The sequence below is a fragment of the Hyperolius riggenbachi genome, chromosome 7 (genome assembly GCF_040937935.1).
Source record: "Hyperolius riggenbachi isolate aHypRig1 chromosome 7, aHypRig1.pri, whole genome shotgun sequence".
NCBI lineage: Eukaryota > Metazoa > Chordata > Amphibia > Anura > Hyperoliidae > Hyperolius > Hyperolius riggenbachi.
The window spans coordinates 164,957,436-164,983,579 of NC_090652.1; the positions used below are offsets into that span (position 1 = coordinate 164,957,436).

General features: G+C 41.8%; 1 protein-coding gene across 1 annotated transcript in view; it reads left to right on the top strand.

Moving 5' to 3' along the window:
• The first annotated feature begins 536 nt into the window (after nt 1-536).
• The window catches only part of WIPI2 (WD repeat domain, phosphoinositide interacting 2), an 80,366-nt gene continuing 54,758 nt past the window's right edge, over nt 537-26,144 (top strand). Inside the window, exons 1-3 of the mRNA XM_068244847.1 lie at nt 537-725; nt 9,753-9,835; nt 20,965-21,134. Of these exons, the coding sequence (XP_068100948.1) occupies nt 652-725; nt 9,753-9,835; nt 20,965-21,134 (327 nt within the window). The 5' untranslated portion in view covers nt 537-651. The remainder of the gene's footprint in view (nt 726-9,752; nt 9,836-20,964; nt 21,135-26,144) is intronic.

A 26,144-nucleotide genomic window follows, 5' to 3' on the forward strand; every position in this document is an offset into this window, starting at 1 on the left:
ATCGAGCGGAACATCGGAATTTTATCATCGAAGGCATCTGTCGGCACGATTCTTAGCAAAAAAAAAAAAAAAAAGGGTACCGTGTATTCCCAGCATAATTGACTAAAAGAAATTTCGAGTTACTTGCTAAGAGCTGAACAGAGCATTAAACTTTCTCATGTTATAAAGAAAGTTTGGGTGGAAGACCCATTTCAATAATAATCCTAATTATTAGCCAATCAATATGGTGTAAACAGTAACCCTTCAATTACTGATGTCCCATCCCATATAATACGCAGCACACAAATCCGAAGGCATTGGCACTTCTGTAAAACAGCAAAGCTCTGATATACATGTTATAATTATTTTTTTGTTGTGACATAAAGAAGATGACTGCTACAGTTACAGCTTGCCTGCCTGCCTGTCTCACAATACACCACCACCACTCCACCGTATACTCTACCAAACACTAACATACTTCGCGCACATTATAAAGCGTCATTGTGCACCTGGAACACATGCGCAGTGAAGTGCTTTAACAGAGTGCGCTTGCGCAGTGGAGCGTCACGTTCAGGCCGGTAAACAAGGAATGAGGCAGCTGCAGGATCGGAGTTTTCAGCCAGCGAAGTAATCACACTGTTGTGCTGTGGCCGCTCGCACCACAGTCTCGCAATGAACCTGGCCAGTCAGAACGTGGAAGCCGGAGCTGTGCAGCTGTTGTTCGCGAACTTCAACCAAGATAACACGTACGTGTGTCAAGGCTGAAGACTGGGAGTAATTTGGGATGGTTGGGAAGCGGATGTGAATGGAAGCCTAGGAAAAATGGCGAGTGGACAAACAGCTGGAGCTGGCAGTTTACTTCTGTGTAACCATGTTCAGAGTGTGTCTCCCATTAAGAGTCAAGTGTTTTGGCAGAATATATATTTATATATATATATATATATATATATATATATATATATATATATTCTTTATACTGTTTATATTTATGGTGTTACGTGTGCTGTGTTACACTTGATTAACTTAAGATAATACTGTAATAGACTTAGAGGTGTGGCATAATATGTATATTCTCTATCTTTATATCTATGCACACACTGTTCCTCACTGTCTAGATTTAATGTGACTAGTCCATTCCTTTGCTCAGTGGGTTGGCCTTCCCATGAATCATTACAGATTTACATTTCCGAATGAGACTGTGTAAATGTACCCATAGTCTTAGGCTTCTTGCACACAGGGACGTTACAGGCGCACGTTAGTGCAGCCTGTAACGCTCCCCCAACGCACAGCAATGTAACACAAGTGGGCTGTTCACACTGCCCACGTTGCGTTACATTGTAACGCAGCAAAGTGCTGCATGCTGTGCGTTCTAGGCGGCTAAGCCGCGTTAGACTGTTTGCCCATGCTCAGTCATGTTGGGGAGGAGGGGAGAGCGGCCGGGCACATGGCTAATTAATATTCACTGCACTCAGTGACGTGCAGTGTTTACTTCATGGAGCAGCTGCTCTGTGCGGCGATTGGCCGGGCGGGACCACGTGATGCCGCATGCGTCCAAGAGTACGCATCAGGGCATCACGGACGCCAGAGTGATCTGCACAATGCGGCTCACTCCGACGTCCACACCAGAGAGCACCAGGCGTTGCGTTAGGGTCACGTCCTGGTGTATCACTAGCCTTAAAGAGTACTGGTAACTGTTGGGCATAACATCAAAAATCAATTCTTTAATTTTTATCTGCTAAACAAGTAATAAGGATGCTAATCAGGCAATCCAAAAGTTAAAATCACTATTACTTTTCTTGTTAAATTGTCATTCCCCAGTTTTCATGACTCTCTTATTTGGTACACAGAAAATTTGGTACACAAAAGAGAAGTTGCAGGGCATGCTGGGTTGTCTTTTTTTGCTTCTCTACTTCCCCTCAGACTTAACCAATGCAGCCTGATTGGCTGAAGCCTCTTTCCCTCCTGGTTTCCCCTCCCACACCTCTGTTCCTCTCTGGCTGATACAATGCACTTTCTATAGTGAAGGGCAGGCAAATCGGGCAGAGGAGACGAAGGGCGGATATTACATCATGGCTGGCTTCAAAATAGCCACAGTATATATGGAAACTGTCTAGAATAGGATTCTTTACTTTTCCTTTATAAAATTCACAGGAATCATAATGTGGACAGTGCAATACATATGTTATGTAAGTAGAGCAAGTATTTATCGATAGATCGGCTGTTGCTGATCTGTCGTGCACACGCTCCCGTGTGCTAGCGGCTAGCTACATTTGTAGCTCATGAGTATGGGCCATTAGACCTGAACGATTTTAGGAAAAAATTAAATTGAGCGATTTCTGACTGAAATCACGATTTCGATTCATGATTTCTTTCAAATCAAGCATTGTTCCCCTCCTCTGTGCACCTCTGTCCCCATCTCTCCTTGTGCCACCTCTGGGTTTGTCTCCCTCTGGGTCTCTCTCTCTCTTGCTGGACATACCTTCCAGCACAAGTCCACTTTGCCTCCTGCAGGCTCTAATGCACGGCATACTTCTTGTATGTCATGTGACACACAGGAACCAGGAAGTATGCCGCGCACAAGAGCCGGCAAGAGAGGAAGGTATGTCCAACACTGCCGATACTGCGGGCTGCATGCATCCGGACTTGGGGTAAGTTTGAAGCTGCTTCTTCAAACTTCCCCATGTGGAAATGATGTAATCACAGAAATTGTCGCTTTGATGATTTTGAAATTGTGATCTTGGTGATCGCGATTTCGGTTTAAATTTGATTTATCTTTCAGGCCTACTGTTTATCATCTTAAACTTTACCTGTTTATAATTTTGTAATTGTTTAGCCCTCTCTGTAAGGGCTGGGACCCTGTAGAGCGCTTTTGTGAGTGTTTTTGGGTCATCAATTGCTGGCGATTTTTAAAAAACGCTTTGCCAGTTAAAGTGAATGGTGGTGAACCCACTAGATCGATTACGATTAAAGTTAATTGCAATCGCAGGACGTGCAGCATTTTGTGAGCATATTGGAGAATGGAAATTGCTTCTAAAATTGCTTACAAAGCGCTACCTTAAAACGATAGAGATTTGCATTTGGTATACAAATTTTAAGATTAAGGTCCCAGCCCTTACACGCTACTGGACTTTGTCAGTCTTTGTGCTGATGCAGGTGGAGATTTTCTTGGGTCCGGAATCTAAGTGAACCCTGATCGGGCTGGATGAGTTGTTGGGGAGCAGGCCAAGATAGTTGGTAGTCCAAAACAATGTGACAACCATGCTGGAATTGTGAGGGCAAACAGCACTGAGCGTGGCACTAGTGTACTTTAGAGGACCCAGCAGGAAACCTCATAGGGAACCGTTCTCCAACCACCACACCCTCTACAGAGCGAAGCGCTGCAATTAGTCAAATAGTGGGTGTAGTTTACTACAGGGCTGAGGAGTCGGAGCAATTTTGGGTACCTGGATTTGGAGTCGGTGGTTTAATAAACTGAGCAGTCGGGAGTCAGATTTTTTTTTTTTTTTTTCTTTTTTTCTTTTTGTACCAACTTCACAGCCCTGGTAAGTATTAGACTAAAAGCAATAAGAGCAAACTGCAGCGAGTGCACTATGTATTAATGCCAATAGCCACATACCATAGGTGGTGCAACATCTGGAACAGGTTTATAATTACATGCACTATATGGTAGAGAAAAGGCTTTCCAGGAGCAGCTCAACCAGTAAAAAATAACTTTTAATAATCCTCTTCATCTTAAAACGACAGTGGCATAACAATGGCATAAAATGACAATAATAATGTATCCAAGTGGTACTTAGCCAGACACTGCAGCAACATGGAGGTGCGGAGGTGAGGTCGACGGCCGTTTCGCCCCTACATCAGGGCTTTCTCGAGACTCGAGAAAGCCCTGATGTAGGGGCGAAACGGCCGTCGACCTCACCTCCGCACCTCCATGTTGCTGCAGTGTCTGGCTAAGTACCACTTGGATACATTATTATTGTCATTTTATGCCATTGTTATGCCACTGTCGTTTTTAGATGAAGAGGATTATTAAAAGTTATTTTTTACTGGTTGAGCTGCTCCTGGAAAGCCTTTTCTCTACCATATAGTGTAAGTATTAGACTAAGGGGTTGAGAAGTCTGGGTCAGAGCAATTTTAGGTGCCTGGAGTTGGAATCGGTGGTTTCATAAACTGAGGAGTTGGAGACGGAGTCGTATGATTTTTTTTTTTTTTTTTTTTTACCGACTCCGCAGCCCGGATTTACTACAACCTATCTAAAACCTAGCATTTCAAGAGGCTGCTGTCCACCCAATCACATTAGCAGAATTTCCTTATCCCCCTAAAATAGACTAGTGCCCTGAGTGCTGTTAATTCAGAGTTTAAATAGCCCTGACTGTCACGCCAGTGCTTTAGCAACTCCTACCACCAGGCTTATAAGTGGAGCTAGGCATGTCTCAGCAGGGAAAGAGCCTTGGAAGATGGCAGAAACTAGAACAGGATGAGGACAGCGCTTGATCCCTGTGAATCCTGGAACACATGTTGTTGTATTTTAAAGTACACCTGAAGTGAAAATAAAAATGCAAATTAAATATAGTTTTAATTTTACTTTCTTTTTATACTCCTCATGGATACTCTTCAGTATCCTTTCAATTCCCTATTCTCATGATCTTTAACATTGAACTGGCCCTTCAGTTGAATACTCTGCAGGAATTGGCATTGCAGGAGCACATTTGAAATGGGACATGTGCGAGTCCCAAACTGCGAATGCCCAGTAAAGGGAAGTGCTCATGCACAAAAGGAAGAAGATATGCAAAAGCGCATGCTTTCACTAGGCATGGGCAGTTCACAACTGGACCATGCCCAGATACTATTGTTTACAGCCTGGTGAACTTCCTGGACACTGTAAACAGTGGGACCAGTAACGGGAGGCACTTAAACGACAACGAGAAGCAACAAAAGTGTTCAGAAAAGCCTCTTGAAGGCCTTGTTTACATTATAAATCGCAAGCACTGAGTGATTTATTGAGCGTTTTAAGCACATCTCCCTGCTCTTTGCGTTTACAAAAGTGTTTTTCTAAGCGGTTTTGCAGAGCGATTCATTTTTTCACTTCCTGACATCAGTCAGGAAGTGAACTCTTCCACCCGAAAATGGATAAATACTATGTATTTATTCATAATAAATAAAGGTAGAGGCCACCGCTCAACTGCACCGTGCAGAGTAGTGCTGGACCCAAGGCAGCCAGACCCAGATATTGAAGCAAATATGAAGAAAGGTGTGGTCCGCAACAAAATTCTCTCCACAAAACCGTAATTTATTTAGGACATATCCTCAAGCAAGTATAAAAGTACATAAGTACATAATTATTCATAGATGCACTCTGGAAATCAATATACAAAGCGCTTTTTCAAGCGCTTTGCGATTTCCCTATAACTTCCGTTGAGCCAAAGTGCTCAGAAAATGGTACAGGCAGCGCTTTCGAAAGCGGATCGCTATTGAACCGCTCATATGTGAACACTCTCATAGGGGATCATTGATAAGCGCTTTTAGGGCAATTTCTAAAATCGGCGCTTGGAAAAAAAAAATCGCAAACACTCATAATGTGAACAAGCCTGAACACCACACATTTTATTTTAATGTTTTGGCACACTTTAGATGCACATTTTAAAATGTGCCCCCTCCTTTATTAGCATATTGTCAGTTTAACATGGCATCCTTGTTTCAACATTCCACTCTATAAATTCCTTCCTTAGACCTCTTTCACGTTAACAACGTGTGCAGGAGCCGTTCTCCTGCACGCGTTAAATAGGCTGCGGCGTGTCGTCGGGAATCTGCGGTGCGACGCTGAGTAGCTGCGGTAGTAATTGATTAACTAACGGGGAAATGCCGATTCCCGACCATAAAATGCTCCCGGGTGCGTCATACCGCAATGCAGTGAAAGTTCTATAGGCTTTCATTTTACCTTGGTCAACGCAAAGTTTCGACTTCCCATTTTACCTTGGTCAACGCAAAGTTTCGACTTCCCTACTATGGCAATATCCATCTCTGGGTATTTCTAAAAAAAACAAAACAAAAAAAACAAAACAAAACCCAAACGTGTTACATGTGTTTTCTATTGAAACAGGTTATACATGAATTGTACGCAACACACAATCGCACCTGCAAAATTGCTGCATGCGTTTGTTTTGTTTTTTATCGTGGAGTTGGAGTCGGGGCAATTTTGGGTGCCTGGAGTCGGGGAAAAAATGCACCGACTCTGACTCCTAATGAATTTAATCTGTAGTTAAAATAGAAAACATGATAAAATGTTCTATTTCTCAGATAATAGTCATCATAAATAATTTATACATACAGTAATAGCTGTGCTTAGTCCACAAAAATGAAATAAACCAATCAAAATTAGTTGTGCTGCTTCAATAAAGCAGTCCCCGTATTTTTAAAGTCAGATATACACATCTGATTGTGACTGTATATATGATGTGTACACAGGAAATCTCTTATATATATACTAAATAACGTCTATGCTGTAAGTATAAAGCCTGATGTGATGTGTAGCCGTGTCACTAATAGAGATGGTCAATGAGATGGAAATCTGCGTTTATTTTGATCTTTGCTCATGAAATCAAATGTTGGTAAAATTTGGTTTGGTGACTACGAAGTAAATGGTACCTGAGAAGGATGAAAAGAAAAGTTTTATACATACCTGGGGCTTCTTCCAGCCCCCTTCAGGCTAATCGGTCCCTCGCTGTTCACCACCTGGATCTTCTGCTATGAGTCCTGGTAATTAAAGCCAGTCAGCGCAGTCCGGCCGCATGCCGCTTCCACAGCCAGGAGCGTTCTGCACCTGGCAATAGTGATGCGCAGGTGTAGTACGCTCCTGGCGGCGGAGTGTGTACATGCACACTACACCTGACTGGCTCAAGTACCTGGACTTATAGCAGAAGATCCAGGTGGCGGAGGAGGACAGCGAGGGACTGATTAGCCTGAAGGGGGCTGGAGGAAACCCCCCAGGTATGTATAAAACTTTAATTTCATCTGTCTCAGGTTTACTTTGTTACACAGTAGTACTATACTCTACATATGCACTCTCCAAAGAGCTGCAGGGAATCCACTCAGAATGTTGTGCACATTGAACACAGAGGTGTTGTCTATCACCCATAAACCTGGTTCAGGTTGTGCATGAAGAATGTGTAATAGAGGAAGAATCTCCTTATTCCCCTGCAGAGTACCTGCACATCACTCTTACATGTACCCACAGTTACATTGCCTAGGGCCTGATAGATGTTCTTTGTTCCGGTCTGTACCTTTTTACAAGTACTCTTACTAAGGACTAGTTTTAGTCTATAACTAAAGGGAATAAATATGGCAGTCTCCATATCCTTCTCACTTCAGTTGTCTTTTAAAATTTCTAAGCGTTGGCAGTTAAGAGACGAATTTCATGTTACATACTTTCAATCAACGAGATTGTAATATGGAAATTAGGAGTCGGAGTCGCTGAAATCCTAAACTGAGGAGTCGGGAGTCAGTGGATTTTTGTACGGACTCCACAGCCCTGCTTTCACATACCATGCGTTCTAGTGCAAATTTGCATGTGCGGAAAATGCATGTAGTGGAAATGGGCCCATAAAGGTTGCTGCATCAACATCTTTGTTTTACTGTATTTTATGCTGGGGGGCAGAGTTTGCACTTATTAGTACATAAACCGTGAACGTTTTTGGCATGCAAGTTTTCCGGACACAATTTGTGGTTGTTTGTGGTTTTTTTTGCATGAGTTCTTTTTAGAGCATCTAATTTTATTCAATGAGAATTTGCATGTGATATGCAATTTTTTTTTTTTTTTTTTTTTTTTTTTAATAGTAGCCAGTGATTTTCAGTGAGGAATTGCATGCGTTATGTGAAAAAGTAATGCAGTTGTTACTTTTTTTCAATGCTATTGCATATAGTTACCCAAATCGCTGCAGGCACATAGAAAAACCATTACTTGTATTTTCGCATGCAATATCATTACTTGTATTTTCGCATGCAATATCAGACTGGCTGCAATTTCCACAGGTGTGACCACTGCCTGAACCTTACCTGACTCCCCTGCATAATGGGGTAAATAAACCATTTGTAACATACCCAGTCAGGATCTGCTTATTAGGCAACCAATAAGCTATAGGTCAGCATTAACAAACGTTAATGACAGAATTATATTGTAAAATACCATAATATCCTATACAGTAGGTCAATATAGACAATTGAACAAAAAGAGAAAAACCAAAAGGTCCCACCAGGATATGCTAATAATGTTACCTTTATTAATCACATGAAAGTATTAAAAGAACTCGGTGAGGTGTAGTGCGCTAGTTTGCTGTCTCCATCCAGGTAGTATACCTTCCCCGCACCGTCACATTCTTTACCTATAGAAAATAATTTCCGTTTCACATGCTATTTGTTTTTTTTCACCTTTCTATGTGTGGCTGTCACTTCTCTATCTCACTCTTTCCCTCACTGGGGTGGCTTTTCTCTCCAGGAACTTTAAAGCTCTGTGTGTAACCATTCCAATACTGGTCTAGTAAAAAAAAAAATATGCTGGTTGCATATAATATACTGTAAATAATGTTTTAGAGCAAAGTTGAAATGCAGGGTTATATTCCACTTTAAAATGTATTTTACATTTCACCCTCCCTCCCCCCGCCAGCCAATCAGCTTGATCGGCTGTCATAAGTTTCAGCCTATGTAGATCACTCCATACGATTCGCATATCTTACACATACCCACATGTGGATTTTTAAGATGTTGTAACTGTTTTTAAGAAGCCGGATAAAGAACCTTTTTAGATGGTGCGAATCGTATGGAGTGATCTACAGTGACTTGCGACTCCAAAGGGGATTATGGCACATCTATTCACCATTGGTGCAGTGGCAATTACGCTATTTATAGGCTTCAGCCGATCACTTCCCTGCCTACAGAGGGGGCAGCCCTGTCACACGGCTGTCCCCAATACAGCGCTGCCTTAGATCTCAGCGCTGAACAGGATTATTAGACTGCAGTTTCGTCGTCTAACAGTCTCCGAGAGATGATTGCTGCTGGGAGACTGAAGGCGGAGCTCCACCTTCCAAACGGAGATGCACGCTCTCCTGCAAACCCCATAGAAAGCCATTCAGTGGAGTGGTCCTGGCTGGGGCTGCCACAGTGTACACGCCAATCGGCAAGCAGTTAATAAAGGTAACCTATATTATTAGCATATCCTGGTGCGAACTTATAGTTTTTCTCCTTTTTGTTCAAGGGTTCTGCTTATTACGGATGATCAATGAAATGCAAATATTTCCAAGTGAATCCAGGATTATGTACATTTGTATACAAATTTATGCAGCTTGTCCCATCCAGGATTAAATTGATTGGTCCACTTTCAAGCTGTATACATTTACATTCAAATTTACGTAATCCTGCGTGAACTCAGAAATATTTGCATCTCATTAGTGCCTGCATCTCATTAGTGCCTCTCTATGGTGGGAAACAGCTTATTCAAGTTCCTTTTGCTGAAGTGGTGGGCTGTAAGTGGCTTCGGACAGCCTCTGAACCATTCAGAGGCTTTTCACTACTGAGGTAAGAATGGGCATACTAGAACACTTTTCTGAAATGAGTGCATCAAAAATATTTATTTTGCTATTTTATGTAGTTCTCGTTTTTTAGCTTTGCGAACACTGAAAAATCTGGGAGAGTGAACTAGGGCTTTAAAATTGATTCACCTTCTTATAATTGTCTAACATCCTACTCACTGTAATACATGGTATGTGTTTTTTCTCTTACAGATCTCTTGCTGTTGGAATCAAATCAGGTTATAAGTTTTTCTCCTTATCCTCTGTGGATAAACTTGAGCAGATATATGAATGTAGTAAGTTTACAATTACATTAGGAAGTGTAAATAGTACCGTAGTTATTTTATGTCTGTGCTCTCTAGCCATTTTCTGTAGGGCTAAATGTAATGCTGGCCATACACTGGTTGTATATGGATCGATTGACCTATATCGATTTCTTAGAATCTATTCAAAATAAATGAATTGATCGAATATGAATCAATTTTTTGCCTGTACACTAGGGTCACATTTTTTTTTTTTTTGTCTCTCTCCACCATTAAGCGATTGGAGGCTATTTTCAATCATAAAATGAGCACCCTAAGGGCCCTTTTTCACTAGCAGTCGCTAGCGTTCACGCTGAACGCTAGCGATTGCTGAATCGCAAAACTAAAAAATTACCGGCGATTTCCCGACGTTTACGGCCGCGATTTTGCTATGCACTACATAGCAAAATCGCGGCAAATATCGCGCCGCGATTGCGTTTCAGGCAAAAACGAATTGCGGTAGTGAAAATACCCTACCGCGATTCCTATGTTATTTAGCAAACCCTAGCGATTGTAAAATCGCTAGCGGTTTGCGACTCTGCTAGCGCAAATGCGCTAGTGGAAAAGGACCTTAATCAGATTAAAGGTCAATCGAATACATAATGAAAAGCTCTCGATTCTTGTTCCATCGATTGAAATAACCCGACATACTTGATTGGTTCATTTTAAAGCAGAACTGTAAAAACATTTTAAGCACAGTGTTTCACTTACCTGGGGCTTCCCCAAGCCCCCAGCAGCCGACCTGTCCTGCGCCGGTTGCACCCGAGCTGCCGTTCGCCTGCCGCCAGCTAGTTTCGGTTTCGCCGCCGGGACACTGCGCCTGCCTCTCGCCACGCGTATCCTTTTCGCGTCCCCTGCTATTGCAGGCGGCTGCTGGGGGCTTGCAGAAGCCCCAGGTAAGTGAAACACTGTGCTTAAAATGTTTTTACAGTTCCGCTTTAAGAACTTGATCGAATATCGGGCAACAAGAATTGATTCGACATCAAAATGACAACTCTATATTTGATTCATTTATCGGTTATACTAATCGATCAAAGTAAAAAATCAACCAGTGAATGGCAACCTTAAGGCGTAAAAGCAGCTTTGTTTCTATCTATATTTCACTTATGTATTTATAGTGTAAGGGGTCTTGTGCATGTTTGTAAAGTATCTGAAAGAAATATGCCATTTTAAGAAAGATTGTTTATTTCCTAAGTTTTAATGAACTTTTAAAGCTGGCCCTACACTAGATTTTCACCCAATGTTCCAAAACAATCGATTCAGAATGAATTAATTCTTACCATACAATGCACATCAGTTTCCAATAGATTGCAGCAGGGAATCTATTGAAAAGTGATCAAACTGCAGAGTTGCTCTGCTATAGACCATCTGTCAGTGCTCTAGCCTGGCCCGATTATTTTAAATTTCCTGTCCGATCGTTTTTTTTTTTCGATTGCTTTTAAGTCAAGATTGATCTGCCATTTTGGGGAGTCGATGCCCTCCAGATGTGAATGTGAAAATTGATATGTATGGCCACTTTAAGCGGACTTAAAGTGGACCTGAACTCTTGCAAAGGACAGAAGTAAAACAGAGAAATGCACCCTGTATGTATTCAGAAAAGTTAGCCTGTCTCACCCCCCCCCCCCCCCCCCAGTCTGTGACTAATCACAAGTTGTGGAAACAAAATATAGGTAGAAGGCTGCGCATCCCTGACCCAATACTGTACAATTGAATGGTTAATCGCTGTGGCGCACACCGCCCCCCCTGGACTAAAATGTACGCCCGCATCCAAACAATGCAATACTGGTCTATGGAGAAATTTTAGCTTCCATCATAGTTTTGCATGCAAAAATATAATATACTGGACATCTGCACCAACGTTGAGGTAAATCTCCAGAGCAGATTTCCTAACACTAAACTGACCTATGTTAAAAGCAAATGTCTTTACCCTGGCAGCAGCTATGCTAAAATGTGTAACTTACAGAAAACAGAGCAAGCGCTCACCAACATGGGCTACAACTGAATGACTCATCACCTCATATGCACTGCTTAAATAGCTCAAATGCACACTCAGCAATCAGACAGATGCAAAACATATGCAAAACTAAATACTTACCATGCAAAACAGGATAGCACAATTTTAGCTAAAATTTCTCCATAGACCAGTATTGCATTGTTTGGATGCGGGCGTACATATTAGTCCAGGGGGGGCGGTGTGCGCCACAGCGATAAACCATTCAATTGTACAGTATTGGGTCAGGGATGCGCAGCCTTCTACCTATATTTTGTTTCCACAGTTCTGTAACTACCAGGCTAGCAGCACCCATTGTGCTATCCTGTTTTGCATGGTAAGGATTTAGTTTTGCATATGTTTTGCATCTGTCTGATTGCTGAGTGTGCATTTGAGCTATTTAAGCGGTGCATATGAGGTGATGAGTCATTCAGTTGTAGCCCATGTTGGTGAGCGCTTGCTCTGTTTTCTGCTGTCTAATCACAAGTTGTAATTTGATCTCTCTGCTTACTGCCACAGCAGAGGAGCTAATTGGTAAACATAAGATGTTAACCCTATGTCTGCTGCCATGAAAGCAGGAAGTAGATGAATTTCAGATTTATTGCAGGATTTGTATCAGCTGTAACAAATGTTTTCCTTTAAAGGTAATTATGCTGTTTCGTATCTTTTAGAGAACAGAGGAAGTTCTGAGTTCAGGTCCATTTTTAAATTGGGGTCCTGGCCAATATTGTAATATACATGCAGTGTATATACTGCCTTTTTATGATAGATATATTATTCCTAGTATGTACACTTAAAGTGGCCATACACTTATAGATAGCCACCAGATTTTTCTTATCAGATTACTGTCAGATCAAATCCAACAGAAATCCGTGTCCCACACATTAGGAACAGACTTTCAATAGATTACAAAATTAAATCAATCAAAAATCTACCAAGGCACAGCGTTGCACTATTCAATCCAGTGCAATGCTATAGGCCGTTTGTTCTGCTGCGCTTTCGACATGCTGCCAATCGAGCTATTTGATAGATTTTAGCCAGAAATGGGTCAGTTGAGCAGGCTGCCTGCTACATGCATTTCTAGCCAATTCCATCAGTGAAAGAATCGGGCGTATTTCGAGAGTTGAAATCAATGAGTGTATGGCCATCTTAAAATCTATGTCTCTGTGTATGCTATTAGTAAACTTCCTACAGTGTGTGCTAATGTTTTGAAAAATGTGCTTTTAAAGAGGATCTGTAAGAAAATAAGTCCCCCTATGGGATACTTACCTCAGGAGGGGAAAGCTTCTGGATCCTATCAAGGATTCCACAGTCATACTCTGTACGAGCGCTGCCAGCCGGAGATGCTTGACTCTGCATGTTACTCTGTCGGCTCACTCTACTGCAGTTTAATGTGCAAAGGGAAATGATGCAATTTACCTGCCCCAGGCTCTCATGCCACAGGACATTCGCACCGCACCATGGGACATTAGCTTTAAAAAGCACCTGGCAATAACCGATTAAGGCTGGACTCGCTGTGGTGCATTGCATAACGCATGCATTATGTGTATGTGTAGCGAGTTAGAATAAACTGATCCATTACAATGTAAAGATGTTAACAGGCCCATAGAATTGTATGGGCAGTGATTTGGCATTTATTTAATTCTTTAAGTATTTATATAGCGCCAACATATTACGCAGCGCTGTACAAAGTATGCTATGAGGATACATAGCAGGAAAGCAGAGCCACAAGGGGGCAGGCTTGGGCTTGAAAAGACATCACAGAAGACCTGACTCAGCTATAACATTCCCGGGCAAAGCTAGACTGAATGCTCAGTCGGGGATTCTTATCAGAGCTGATAACAGACAGACTTAGCAGTATTATATATGTATGTATGTATGTATGTATGTATATGTGTGTGTATGTATGTATGTATGTATGTATGTATATATGTATGTATGTGAGGGTGCTTCGTCTCTGGTTCTCTTTAAGAGCATCTGCTGCTGGATACTTTTCTGGAGTAAAACTGGGAATCTTGTCTTTAATTGCTAATTTTTTTTTTTTTTTTTGTACTGTACATGTTTCTTTTGATACTCTCCTCCATAGTATGGCATTTATTATGGCTCGATAAGCTATCTGGCTGAAGGTCTAGGATATAATTTATTAGTTATAAAGCACTGACCTCTTCGACAGTGTTTACCAGTCTTTTTAACCACTTAAGGACCAGCCTATGCTGGCCCGATCTGTGCTGCGTGGGCTCTCCAGGCCACCGCACAGATCGTTTTGAAGCCAGGGCGACCAGACTACGCCACCCCCCCCCCCCCCCCCCCCGAGTTCCGTCCTGCGCATTGAAGGATAGGCTTCCGCCTATCAGATGCCGGCGATCCCCGGCCAATCAGAGGCCGGGGATCGCCGATCTGCCTTACAGTGCTGCCGTATGATGTAAACAGCGGGGATTTCTTCCCCGCTTGTTTACGTTTTGCCGGCGAGCTACGATCGGCGGCTCTCCGGCTGTTCACGGAGACACCCTCCGTGAACTGACATGGAAAGGCCGCTCGATCGAGCGGCCGTTTCCATGGTAACCCACTTAAGACCTGCTGACGCCTATGGGCGTTAGCTGGTCGTTAAGTTTAAAGAGACTCTGAAGCGAGAATAAATCTCGCTTCAGAGCTCATAGTTAGCAGGGGCATGTGTGCCCCTGCTAAAATGCTGCCATCGCGCGGCTAAACGGGGGTCCCTTACACCTGGAAATCCCCCTCCGTGCAGCCGGGGATCACTTCCTGATTGAGGCAGGGCTAACTGCCGCAGCCCTGCCGCACGCGCGTCTGTCAGCGCGTATCTCCGCCTCTCCCCCGCCCCTCTGTCTTCCTTCACTGAGAGGGGCGGGGGAGAGGCGGCGATGCGCCGCTGATAGACGCGACTAGAGGCAGGGCTGCAGCCGTTATCCCTGCCTCTAGGAGCAGCAAAATCTACGACCAATTTGGTCATTGATTTTGTGGGGGGGGGGGGAGGTTGGGGGTGAAGGGACCCCTGTTTAGCCCCTGCTAACTATGAGCTCTGAAGCGAAAGCGAGAATTATTCTCGCTTCAGTGTCTCTTTAAGGTGTTTACGGTGTTTACGAACTCGGGACCTGATCCACCAGCATAGTCAGCCTGCAGGTATATGGGTCAACAGGGCCGGCGCTACCATAGAGGCAAAAGAGGCATTTGCTTGGGCCCCAGTAGCGCCGACCCTGCGATAGTTTCTCCCCCCCCCCTCGCACTCCTCCCTGGGGCCCTGCTGCAAGTATATTAGCAGCCATAATTACCTCCTTATCCCCGTTGGGTGAGCGGGCGAGCAGCGGCTGCACTCGGAGACACTGTCTCCCTCCTTCTCTATGACCCGGCACGTCTAAACACACGCTGGGTCATAGAGAAGGAGGGAGACAGTGTGTCTCCGAGTGCAGCCGCTGCTCGCCCGCTCACCCAACGGGGATAAGGAGGGCCCCGGGGAGCAGTGCGAGGGGGGGCCCCCAACACTGAAGTTTGCCACAGGGCCCCTTGAACCGGCCCTGTGGGTCAATGTCCTTTGGTTGGCTAAGGGGTTTCAGCGGCTGCACCTGTTCACTAGTAATTTGGCAAGTCATGGACAGTCATGTGCACCCCTTTTGTACTTCTGTATAGGTGCAGGATGGTCCCGGGTGCGGGAGCGCTACATGGGGTGAGCGCGGCCAGCCAGATTACAGTGCTGCCCATAATTCATGCCCCATGGAAAATTTTGACTTGGTTACTGTTATTCAACCAGGAAGTATCTTTATGATAGGAAATGACATAAGAGTCTCCCAAGAAATAAGACAATGTACAAGAAGCATTATTGTGTGGAAAAAAAATTCTCAGCTTTTATTTACATTTGAGCAAAAAGTGTCCACTCCAAAATTATTCATACCCTTCACAAACTGTCAGTCTATGGGAAAATCCAAAGTTCTATACCATTCCACATAGTGTGCACGCACGCACACACACGCCTCTTGTACATTGTCTTGTCTTGTCATTTCCAATCAGAATTACTTGCTGCTTGAATAAAAGTAACTTTCAGTCAAATTTTGCCAGGGGGATGAATAATCATGGGCAGCATTGTACATGACTCTTAAAGGGACATTTAAGCCAGGAATAGAAAAGTCATTTTTACTCACCTGGTGCTTCTACCAGCCCCCTCTAGCCGTCCCGTGCCCTTGCAGTCACTCACGGATCCTAAGGTCCCACGCCGCCAGCTAGCTTCGTTTTTGCTGACAGGCCCAACAGGACTGGCCACACGTATTTTTCTTTGCGTTCCTATCTGCATTCGCATCCTGCGCCTGCGCAGGATGCTGTTGAGGACGGGAACATGAAGAAGAATACACGTGGCCAGGCCTGCGCAGGTACAGAGCTGCCTGTCGGGGCCTGTCAGCGAAAATGAAACTAGCTAGCGGCAGGGGACCGGAGGCTCCGTGAGTGACTGCGAGAGCACAGGACTGCTGCATGAGTCTGGAAGAAGCCCCAGGCAAGTAAAACTGTTTTTTTTTTTTTTTTTTCTGGCTTAAGTGTACCTTTTTTTAAGCCCCATACACACACTCAACAGCAGTCTTTTATGCAGCACAATTATCAATCAACTTTTGTTGTGAAACAAGCTTAACAACCCCAAAAAAAGTTGCTTACTATTGTTCACACAACTGATAAGACGTCAATCCAACTTTTGGATTGCTGTCTTTATCAGCTGTGTGAACAATAGCAAGCAACTTTTTTGTTGTTGTTGTTGTTCAACTTGTTTCACAACAGAAGTTGTTTAATAATGGTGCTACATAAAAGACTGCTGTTGAGTGTGTGTATGGGGCTTTATTTCATAGCCAGGGCAATTGTTCTCTTCTCAAAAGATGTCCTTGAACTTTAGGTACCTGACCAAGATGTGCTCCCCTACTGACTTTGTTTGTTTTGCTGGTCTCTTAGGCATGTCCTGTAAGATAACTGGGGAAATGCCATTATACTTATGGTAACAGTATTTCTGGAAATCTTCACGACAGTAGTCCTATTTCCTGTTGGTCACTTTTTTTTTTTTTTTTTTTTTTTTTTTTTTTTCCTCAAAGAATGAAACCAGTTATCCTTCAGATATAACTAACCTGGATGATTCCTATAAATTCATTTATTTTAAATTTGAACAGATTAGAAAGATTGTTTTTATGTCTATCTAGAGTTCAGCTTTTTAGGTAAATTGAAATGAAGTCTGCTGAATTGGTGAGAGTGGCTAAAGATGCCCACTAATTATACAATCTCAGTTGTACAAACTTACTAAAACTATGTAGTAGAAAACGGAGTAAATATACTTTCAATGGATACTTTAGGTAGTCGATCCTATTACATAGAAGTTGTAAGATTGTACAATCATAGATTGTGTCGTTAGTGGGCACTTTTAGATTCTGACAGTTCCAATTGTTCCCCACTTTCCAGTAGCAGGTTATAAAATGTAATACTGTAGAACATCATTTTCTTATTTGATTTGTGGTTAGTCAGAATTCTACAATATGAGAATAAACCCCATAAAGATCCTCTCAACCCTAAACACTATCACCCCATTTCCCTCTAAAACTTAGACTACAAAATCATAATGGCGGCTCGACTCAATACATTCCTTCCTCGTTTGGGCTCCAGGGATTAGGTAGGCTTTGTCCCACACAGAAAGGCCTCTGACAATCTTAGGCAACATTTTTTTATATCATTGCTCGTGCTCAACAAATAAGGGCTTCTCTGGTTCTATTGTCCCTAGATCTAGAAAAGGCCTTTGACACTGTGACCTGGTCGTATATGTTTGAGGTCTTCCGGAGGATGGAGATATGGGGGACTTTCTTACAACGGTTCACCCTGTTGAATTCTTCCCCTCAAGCCACTCTGAAACTACCTGGGACTTCCTTTCAACCAATTAGTATTTTCTGTGGCACTAGACAAGGTTGCCCCTTGTCCCCTGCTATTTTTGCACTAGCCAGGGAGCCACTTGCAGAATGAATCCAAAATCACACAGATATTTTGGGTTACACTATTCCCCCTCCCCCCCCAATGTGTCAAAACTAAGCTTATATGCGGACGATTACCTCCTCACTTTGACTAACCCCAATGTTATCGATCTTCCCCCCCCCCCCCCCCCCCCCCAGGTCTCAGGCCTGCAGCTCAACATTGAGAAATCAGAAATTATGTTCTGTGATCATTTGAAAGATATGGGTAGGAATAATGGCCTCAATTTTTCGTTTCCAGTACCAGCCTCACTATATCCAATACCTGGGGGTTAAACTGTGTAATAATATCTCAGGCTTACAGATGGAATTATAGGCCTCTAATGCAAGGATTGTTGACCCTCCTGTCCCAGTGGGATTTCCTGCACCTCTCATGGCTTGGTCACAGTCATAAAATGTCCTGGCTTCCTAAGCCTTCATATTTTTTCAGGGTCTTACCTATTCAGGTCTAAGCCTTAGATATAGCTAAGCTGCAAACAGCATTATTTAAAATTTTTTGGAGGAACAAACGCCCTCTGATTTCGAGAAGGACTATGCATTGGCACAGGAAAGAAGGGTGCCTTTCGGTTCCCCATCTAAAGCAATATTATAACTCTTCTCAACTAGCCTCATTACCCTTGATCTATGCTGGCTCCCATACCCCGGTCTGGGTTCACATTGAAAATGCTCTTCTTTCTCCCCCCATCATGGAGGGGTGCCCTATGGGCTCAAAAACTTCTTACTGTGGCTATAGCTAAAGAATCTCCCCTAACAGCTCATACACTAGCTATCTGACGCAGAGTTCGTTTTAAGTTCCTCCAAAAAACCCCAATAGTAGAGTTCCTCCAAAAGCCAGACTTCCTGCCTGGCCAAGACCTTCTGGCTTTTTGATGGTGGCGATCCCAAGGATTAGTTTCTCTCAGGAATTTTTTTGATAAGAGGTAAATTTTGTACCTTTAACCAATTCATTACTGAGAAAAATGTGCCATCCTTAGTTTTTTTTTTTTTTTTTTTTTTTTTTTTTTAGAACCCTTAAGCTTATCACTAGTTTAGCTCCATAGTAAAACCTGAACAGGAAGTCTTGCAGTCTTCCTTTGAGAACATATACCTCATTGACCCACTACGCAAGGGCATTTTTTTTTTTTTTTTTTACTCTTCTTTTAACCAGCTTCCTCTCAATTACAAATTCCCATATGGGCTGGAATGGGAGAAGGACTTATGGTACGTACACACTTGCGACTATGGTCGTTTGAAACAGCAGCTTAACGATCGGTCTGCCGACAATTGGGTAAAGAACTTTACCAAACTATCATTAAGTACAACGAGGAACGAACGATATCGGCACGATGAGAATATCCAACAGGACGGATCATATTGAACGACAATCGTTACAAAACTATAGTGTGCACAGTTATCTGCCGAGAACGATCGTTACAAAGACCAATGCGCCTGCGTTGGATTTTGACCAGCTTCCGTACTTCCTGTGTAGCGTAGCCTGTTAAGATTGTTACATTACAAATTTCAAATAAACTTTGTTTGCAAGTTAACTATCATATATTTGTATCACCCCATGTTTGTGTTTTGTTTTTTTTTCTTATATAAATATGTACACAACATTTCCCTCTGATCATTCTTTTCTGCAAAAACGATCATTAAAATGTGTATGATTGCTGCATCCGATCGTTGCATTCCAATCGTTCCAATATTTTTCGGCTGGTAACTATCGTTCCTTGTAAATGATTGTTATCGCAAGTGTGTACGTAGCATTAGCCTCTTCAATGACAACAGAACAGTGGTCTCAGCGTCTGGATACTCTTTCCAGAGGAAGCCTGCAAACCTCCAACTTTGAATCCTCTCTGAAGGTTCGTATACACGTCCGATAAAGATCGTTCGTTACGAACGATTCGTGACGTTTACACGATATTCAAATTAGACGGAAAAGATTGTTCGTAATGAACGATTGTGTACACACGTGAACGATATAAGTATAAAGTACTGAACGACGAACGATTAAATGCGTGCGCAAACGGAAGTGACGTTATGACAGGCAATAAGAACATGCGTTATCGGACGATCTTTGTACACACTGCAACGATTGAACGATTATCTTTCGAAAAAATCCGCCGGGTTGGATCGGTCCGATTGAACGATAACGATCGTTATCGTTCACAAAAACGATCGTTCACACTTTTTGAACGCACGATTATCGTTCCGATTGTCATCGTTCGTTTTTGAACGATCGTTATCGTACGTGTGTACTCAGCTTTAGACTCCTACACTGGTCTTATTTGGACCCAGTCCACCTCCATAAAATTGACCCAACCCGCTCTTCTCAATGTTTTAGAGGCTGTATTGTTGTTAGTACAACCTTCCATACGTGGTGTCGAAATTTTGGTCCAAACAGAGCAGAAAGGTAACCAATCTTTTTTTTCTCCTCCCTTAATTAAATATCCCAAAGTATCTTTGTTAGGCCTTAAGCCCCCGAAACTTAAAAACTCACAACATAGGCTCCTCCAGTTTATACTAGTATCTGCTAAAACTTACATAGCCTCTCAATGGGTAAAGCCTTCCCTTTCACTGGCAGTTCTGGAACAAAGAATTGACCATATTATGGTTTGTGAGCTAACAGACACTATGGACCAGTTCACCACTATCGGGGAACCTTGGGTAGACTTCCGTGGGAACCTTAGACTCTCCTTTGTTTTGGTAGCTTGACTTTTGTGGCTGTGTTCTGCCAGGACAGGACGGTCGTCCTTGAGCTCTTTAGCATTTATTGTGCTCTAATCTCACGGCAATCTATGTGCAACCCCCATACCCCTCATTTGGTAAAAAGTATGTGGAATCGCTACGCTACATGTATGCACTCTACTTGCCTTTAAATTAAGTCCCCTTTGATATTTGCTATTTATGTAATTTTTTTTCTATGATGTATATTGTCAGGATTGTAGTGGATTTTTCTGTTCTAGTTGTTGGTCTACCCTGCCCATGTTGTGCAGAGGTAAATTTCTGGCTGCTGTGTACCATTTTTATATTTAATTAATAAAAGATTTTGAAACTAAAATTCTACAATATGAGAATAGAGCTTAACATGAAGACTTGAACTGTGTATAAGTCACAAGCTATTAATACACTTCTTTTTCTATCCCACTTTTCCTAAGCTGATACAGAGGATGTCTGCATTGTGGAACGGCTATTCTCCAGCAGTCTTGTTGCTATTGTTAGCCTCAAAGCACCACGAAAGCTTAAAGTCTGTCATTTTAAAAAAGGAACAGAAATCTGTAACTACAGCTACTCCAATACTATTTTGGCCGTGAAACTGAATCGTCAGGTGAGTGAGGGATGTGGATTTGGATTGTAATAAGAAAAAGCGATTGATTTGCAGGGGAACTATACAGTAAATAAGATGTTATGAAATTTAGCATGGCTATTAAAAAATGGCTACTTGTCCGGCTTCCTTACTGATCTTTTGGCTTCTGCAGTTTGAGACCTACTGAAACAAGCCTGTAGCTCTTGTTTAACAGGTGAAACAAAGTAATGCTGGGAATACACGGCTCGATTTTTGCCGCTTGATTCTCCTGCTCGATCGATTCCCCCCTCGATTCCGCAGGCAATTCTCTTATCGTCCGCTCGTGTTTTTTATCTTTTTCCATTGTGCTCAATGCGGAATCGAGCGGAGAAACGATTTAGCGGGAGACCGGACGAGTCAGAAATGATCTATCAAGCCATCTAAATGGCTCAAAATCGAGCCGTGTATTCCCAGCACAAGACAGGTGTAGGCAGCAAACATTTTTTACAATAAGGTCAGTAGCTGTTTTATAATCTCAGTATATTTTTTTTTTTTTTTTTTTTTTTAATTATGTTTTTGTTACCCGTGCAGCTAGCATTTTTTTGCTACCTTACCAAAATGCACTATGGGCTTGATGCACTAAAAGCTGGTAATATTACCATGTAAATGGGTAATGTGCCTTATACGTTTGTAACTCATGTTACCATAGCAACGTTCACATTGCCGATGTTCCACAGATTGCACTGATTGTTAAATGCGCTACACTTTGCTTGTGTAAATACCGGTAAATTTGTTGTGAGCTGTCTGTGCACAGCAGTATTACCGGCTTTTAGTGCATCAAATCTATTAATACAAAGTGATATTTCAGCCTGAAGCTATAGGAATGTTATGCTGGATGCATTTTAGGCAGACTATGTCATTCTTTCTTGTTGCTTTCCAATCTTTCTCTCCAAGCCTGTAATGGATATTTTATTGTGAGTGCACTTTCACTTCTAGGAATTTAGGATCTGGCTTAAACTCTGTAGACACAGTACTGCTTTCATCTTCTTGCTGTCAAGCTTTATATAAAGTTGCATAATAAACCTCTTTTCCATTTCTAAAGATCTAATTCAAAATCCTGTGCAAATAGTATGGGGAACGTGCAGAGCATATCTGTTCATAGCATCCAATTACTTTTCTTTATATCATAGCTAGATTTTAAATGAGACACTCAATGGATTAGAAAAGACTTAGTTGACTTTTCAATTTGCAATCTACTATAGAAAATACCGCCTGTAATACAGTGTAGGTGAAGTAACTGCCATGGCAAGAAAACCATCATATTTTTCATTGTAATTTAACAAACACAAATTTAACAAAATGTAAATTAACAAAATGTTCGTTTAATTGCAAATTTCTGCACAGCGTTCAGTGTGGATTTGTACTGGGGTTAATAGGAATTGTGAACAGCTGGTCATTTAACTACCAGCTATTTATCAGCTAGGGCCTGTTTGATCTGCAGGTACTTGATGTTGTCCCTTATGCAAGCTAGAAGCTGAAAATGTCCCCAGGGAAGTTGATATAGCTCTGTAAACACACTTTGTATTAAATCAAATTTGTAGGTAGTTGTATTACATATTATGAACATGTGCCTCCTGTTGCACAGCCCTTAGCTGCACTCTATCCCATACCAGTACGACCTATTGAAATGTTCAGGCATTGGCAGTTGTGTACCAGGTGCCGAGGGGAAGGTTACAGTCGAGCTGCTTTTTCTGAATGGGGGCAGGGATTTCTCCTTGTATGGCATGTAGTGGCCGAGCAAGTGTCTCTTTCCAAATTTAATTATAGTATACAGAGATGGTGTCATTGACTCAGTTTGAGTACTCGATGCTCGTTAAAGGTAACTTGAGATAAAGTGTGTAGATTTATACTTACATGGAGCTTCCTGCAGCCCCCTGTAGTCTGCTTGATCACCATCCTCCTGGGTTGCTCAATTCTCCGTTGCGCACTACTGCGCATATGTGGTCCTAGCCGCGCTCCTGTGATCGCACTCCTGTGGTTGAGAGCATTCTGCGTTACATATTTAATGGACTGCACGTGTGCAGAACGCTACCAGTCATGGGGGCACACAGTTGAGCGCGACTAGGCCAGTTGAGGAATTTTCTGGGTCACACTGAGGGAGAATGAAGTGTCCCGGGAATACAGTGATTAAGCAGACGGACTACAGGGGGCTGGAGGAAGCCCCAGGTAAGTATAAATCTATACACTTTGTTTATTGCAGGTACACTATAACTGATATTTGACAATATTAGAAATGAAGTATCAGTTTAACAGCTTTTTCTAAATTATTTGCTCATTTGTTCTTGTTTTATGACTTGGAACATTACTGAAGCCAAAAGTCCTCATGTTGGTGAGGCAACTAACATGTTTTAAAAAAGTATTCCTTTACCAGTAAGGATTGTATTTTTTTTCTTACAGGAAACCTGTAATGCTACAAACATTAGATAGTAACCTAAGTAGAGGGAAGCCTCTAAATGGTCCAGAGGCTTCCCAATCAACCCACGAGCACACCATTTCTGTGCAGGGTCCCTCTGAACATATACAACAAGCACCCATGGCCACCCTCTCCTTTGTGTAAGAACTGGGCCATACTGTGCATGCACAAGTATGGGAACAGTGGCTGTGGCTTACAGTGCAGGCGCTGTCCTACTCGCACCTGCACTGTCCTTCCACACTTGTACATATAGGAGAGCAGTGACAGTAGGCTGCTAGATGGTTCAGGAAGCCTCTGGACCATCCAGAGGCTTCCCTCTACTTTGGTAAGTATTTTTGTTTGCAGCATTACAGATTTGGTTTATATTTCACTTACATTTTTTCTAACCATAAACTGATCAATGTAATTTTGTGATATTGCTTACAGATGCGGACAAATTTGATGGTACTCCTACACGTTTAAAGCGAATATGAACTGTTCAACACCCCCACCCCCATCCCCCGGGAAAATTCCTAAAATATCAGCCTCTTACTAGGCTTTACCTGCAGCTTTCTCAGTATTATACCTCCTGTGTTTCTTCTTTTGCCAAGAAAGTTTCCATCTTTAAAATGGCACTAATCCTGGCATTAATTTGGGACCACACCGTGGACAGATGTTTAAACAGGCTGTGACCAAGTGCATTTGTACTGAGCATATGTGAGTTCATGAACCATACATACCCAGTAACGGGACCTGCCCGTACACGAAAGATGTTCAGGAGTTATTCCCATTGGTTCACAATCTGCACATGTTCAGTACAAATACTCGTTCACAGCTGTGGCTAAAGATGGGAATGCAGCTAGAGAAGGTAGGCCACATGAAGGCAAATGGATTTTGCTCCTATCAGTGGACTAAAATGATCTTTAACTGGGAATTGGAGGGACACAGGATGAAAACAGAGTGCAAAAAGAGTAGTTAAAATAAAAGGGACAATATTACATAATTACATTTAAAAATGTAGAGTTCAGGTACACTTTTTTTTTTATGAAATAACTTAAAACTGACAAAGTGATTGGCACCTGTCATTGTTTGTTCTGTACTTATCAAGAATCAGACTTTGTTGTAGTTTTGCTTCAACAGAATATTTAATACAGTAACACAAATGGAAAACATAATGGGACCCATAACCTAGTATTTTGATACAAAACCTTTTCAGAAGCGGTCACTGAAAACAAGTGATTCCTGTAGCTCTCAATAGGGTATGTTCACCATACTGCAATAAACGTAATTAATGCAGGCAGAGCACATAACATTTACCAACTTTTATGCAAATTATGTTACTCATTATGCAGCTTGTGTAATTCTCATTATACATGCAGCATCTACATTGCTTCTGTAATTGGCAAACTAGGTGTTGCATGTATAACACAAGTTATGTACAGTGCTGCCCCTAATTATTCCCTGGCAAATTTTGACTTACTTTTACTCAACCAGCGAGTCATTTTATTTTTTATTTTTTTAACCGGAAATGATGTCTCCCAAAAGATAAGATGATGTACAAGAGTCATTATTTTGGGAAAAAAAATTTCTCCGCTTTTATTTACATTTTGAGCAAAAATTATCCTGTCCAAAATTATTCATACCCTTCTCAATAGAAACGCCTTTATTGGCTATTACAGCAATCAAACGCTTCCTGTAATTGCAGACAAGCTTTTTGCATGTCTCCACGGGTATTTTTGCCCATTCATCTTTAGCAATGAGCTCCAAATCTTTCAGGTTGGAGGGTCTTCTTGCCATCACTCTGAGCTTTAGCTCACTCTACAGATTCTCAATTCGATTCACGTCAGGGCTCTGGCTGGGCCACTCCAAAACGTTAATGTGGTTGTCTGCTAACCATTTCTTCAAAAGCTGAGAAATGTTTGTTTTTGTCCACAATAATGCCTCTTGTACATCAGCTTATTATCTTTTGGGAGACACCTATGTAATTTCCAGTCAAAAATGTACTTGCTGGTTGAATAAAAGTAACTTTTTAAATTCGCCAGGGGTATGAATATTTATGGGCAGCGTTGTAACACTTTGCCTGCTCTGACTGTGCATGTAACGTTTACCACACTATAGTGTGGTATATACACCGATGAGATTTCTGCACCTATGAACAGGTAATTTAGCCTGCTATTTCTGAGCAGACTGCATGCATCAGCCCTTCTCATATATGTTTGATAGGAGTTAAATCGGGGATTGTAGAAGTCCACTTCAGAGTGGACCAATGTTTTGACCTTAGCCATTTTTGGATGCTTATAACTAGGAGGTGTGGGTCATCATTCATGTTGGAGAAAACTCAACCTTTGACTGAGATGCAGCTTTTTGACACTGGATAGTACGTTTCATATTTTTTTTTTTATATATATATATATATATATATATATATATATATATATATATATATATATATATATATATATATATATATATATATATATATATATATATATATATATATATATATATATATATATATATATATATATATATATATATATATATATATATATATATATATATATATATATATATATATATATATATATATATATATATAT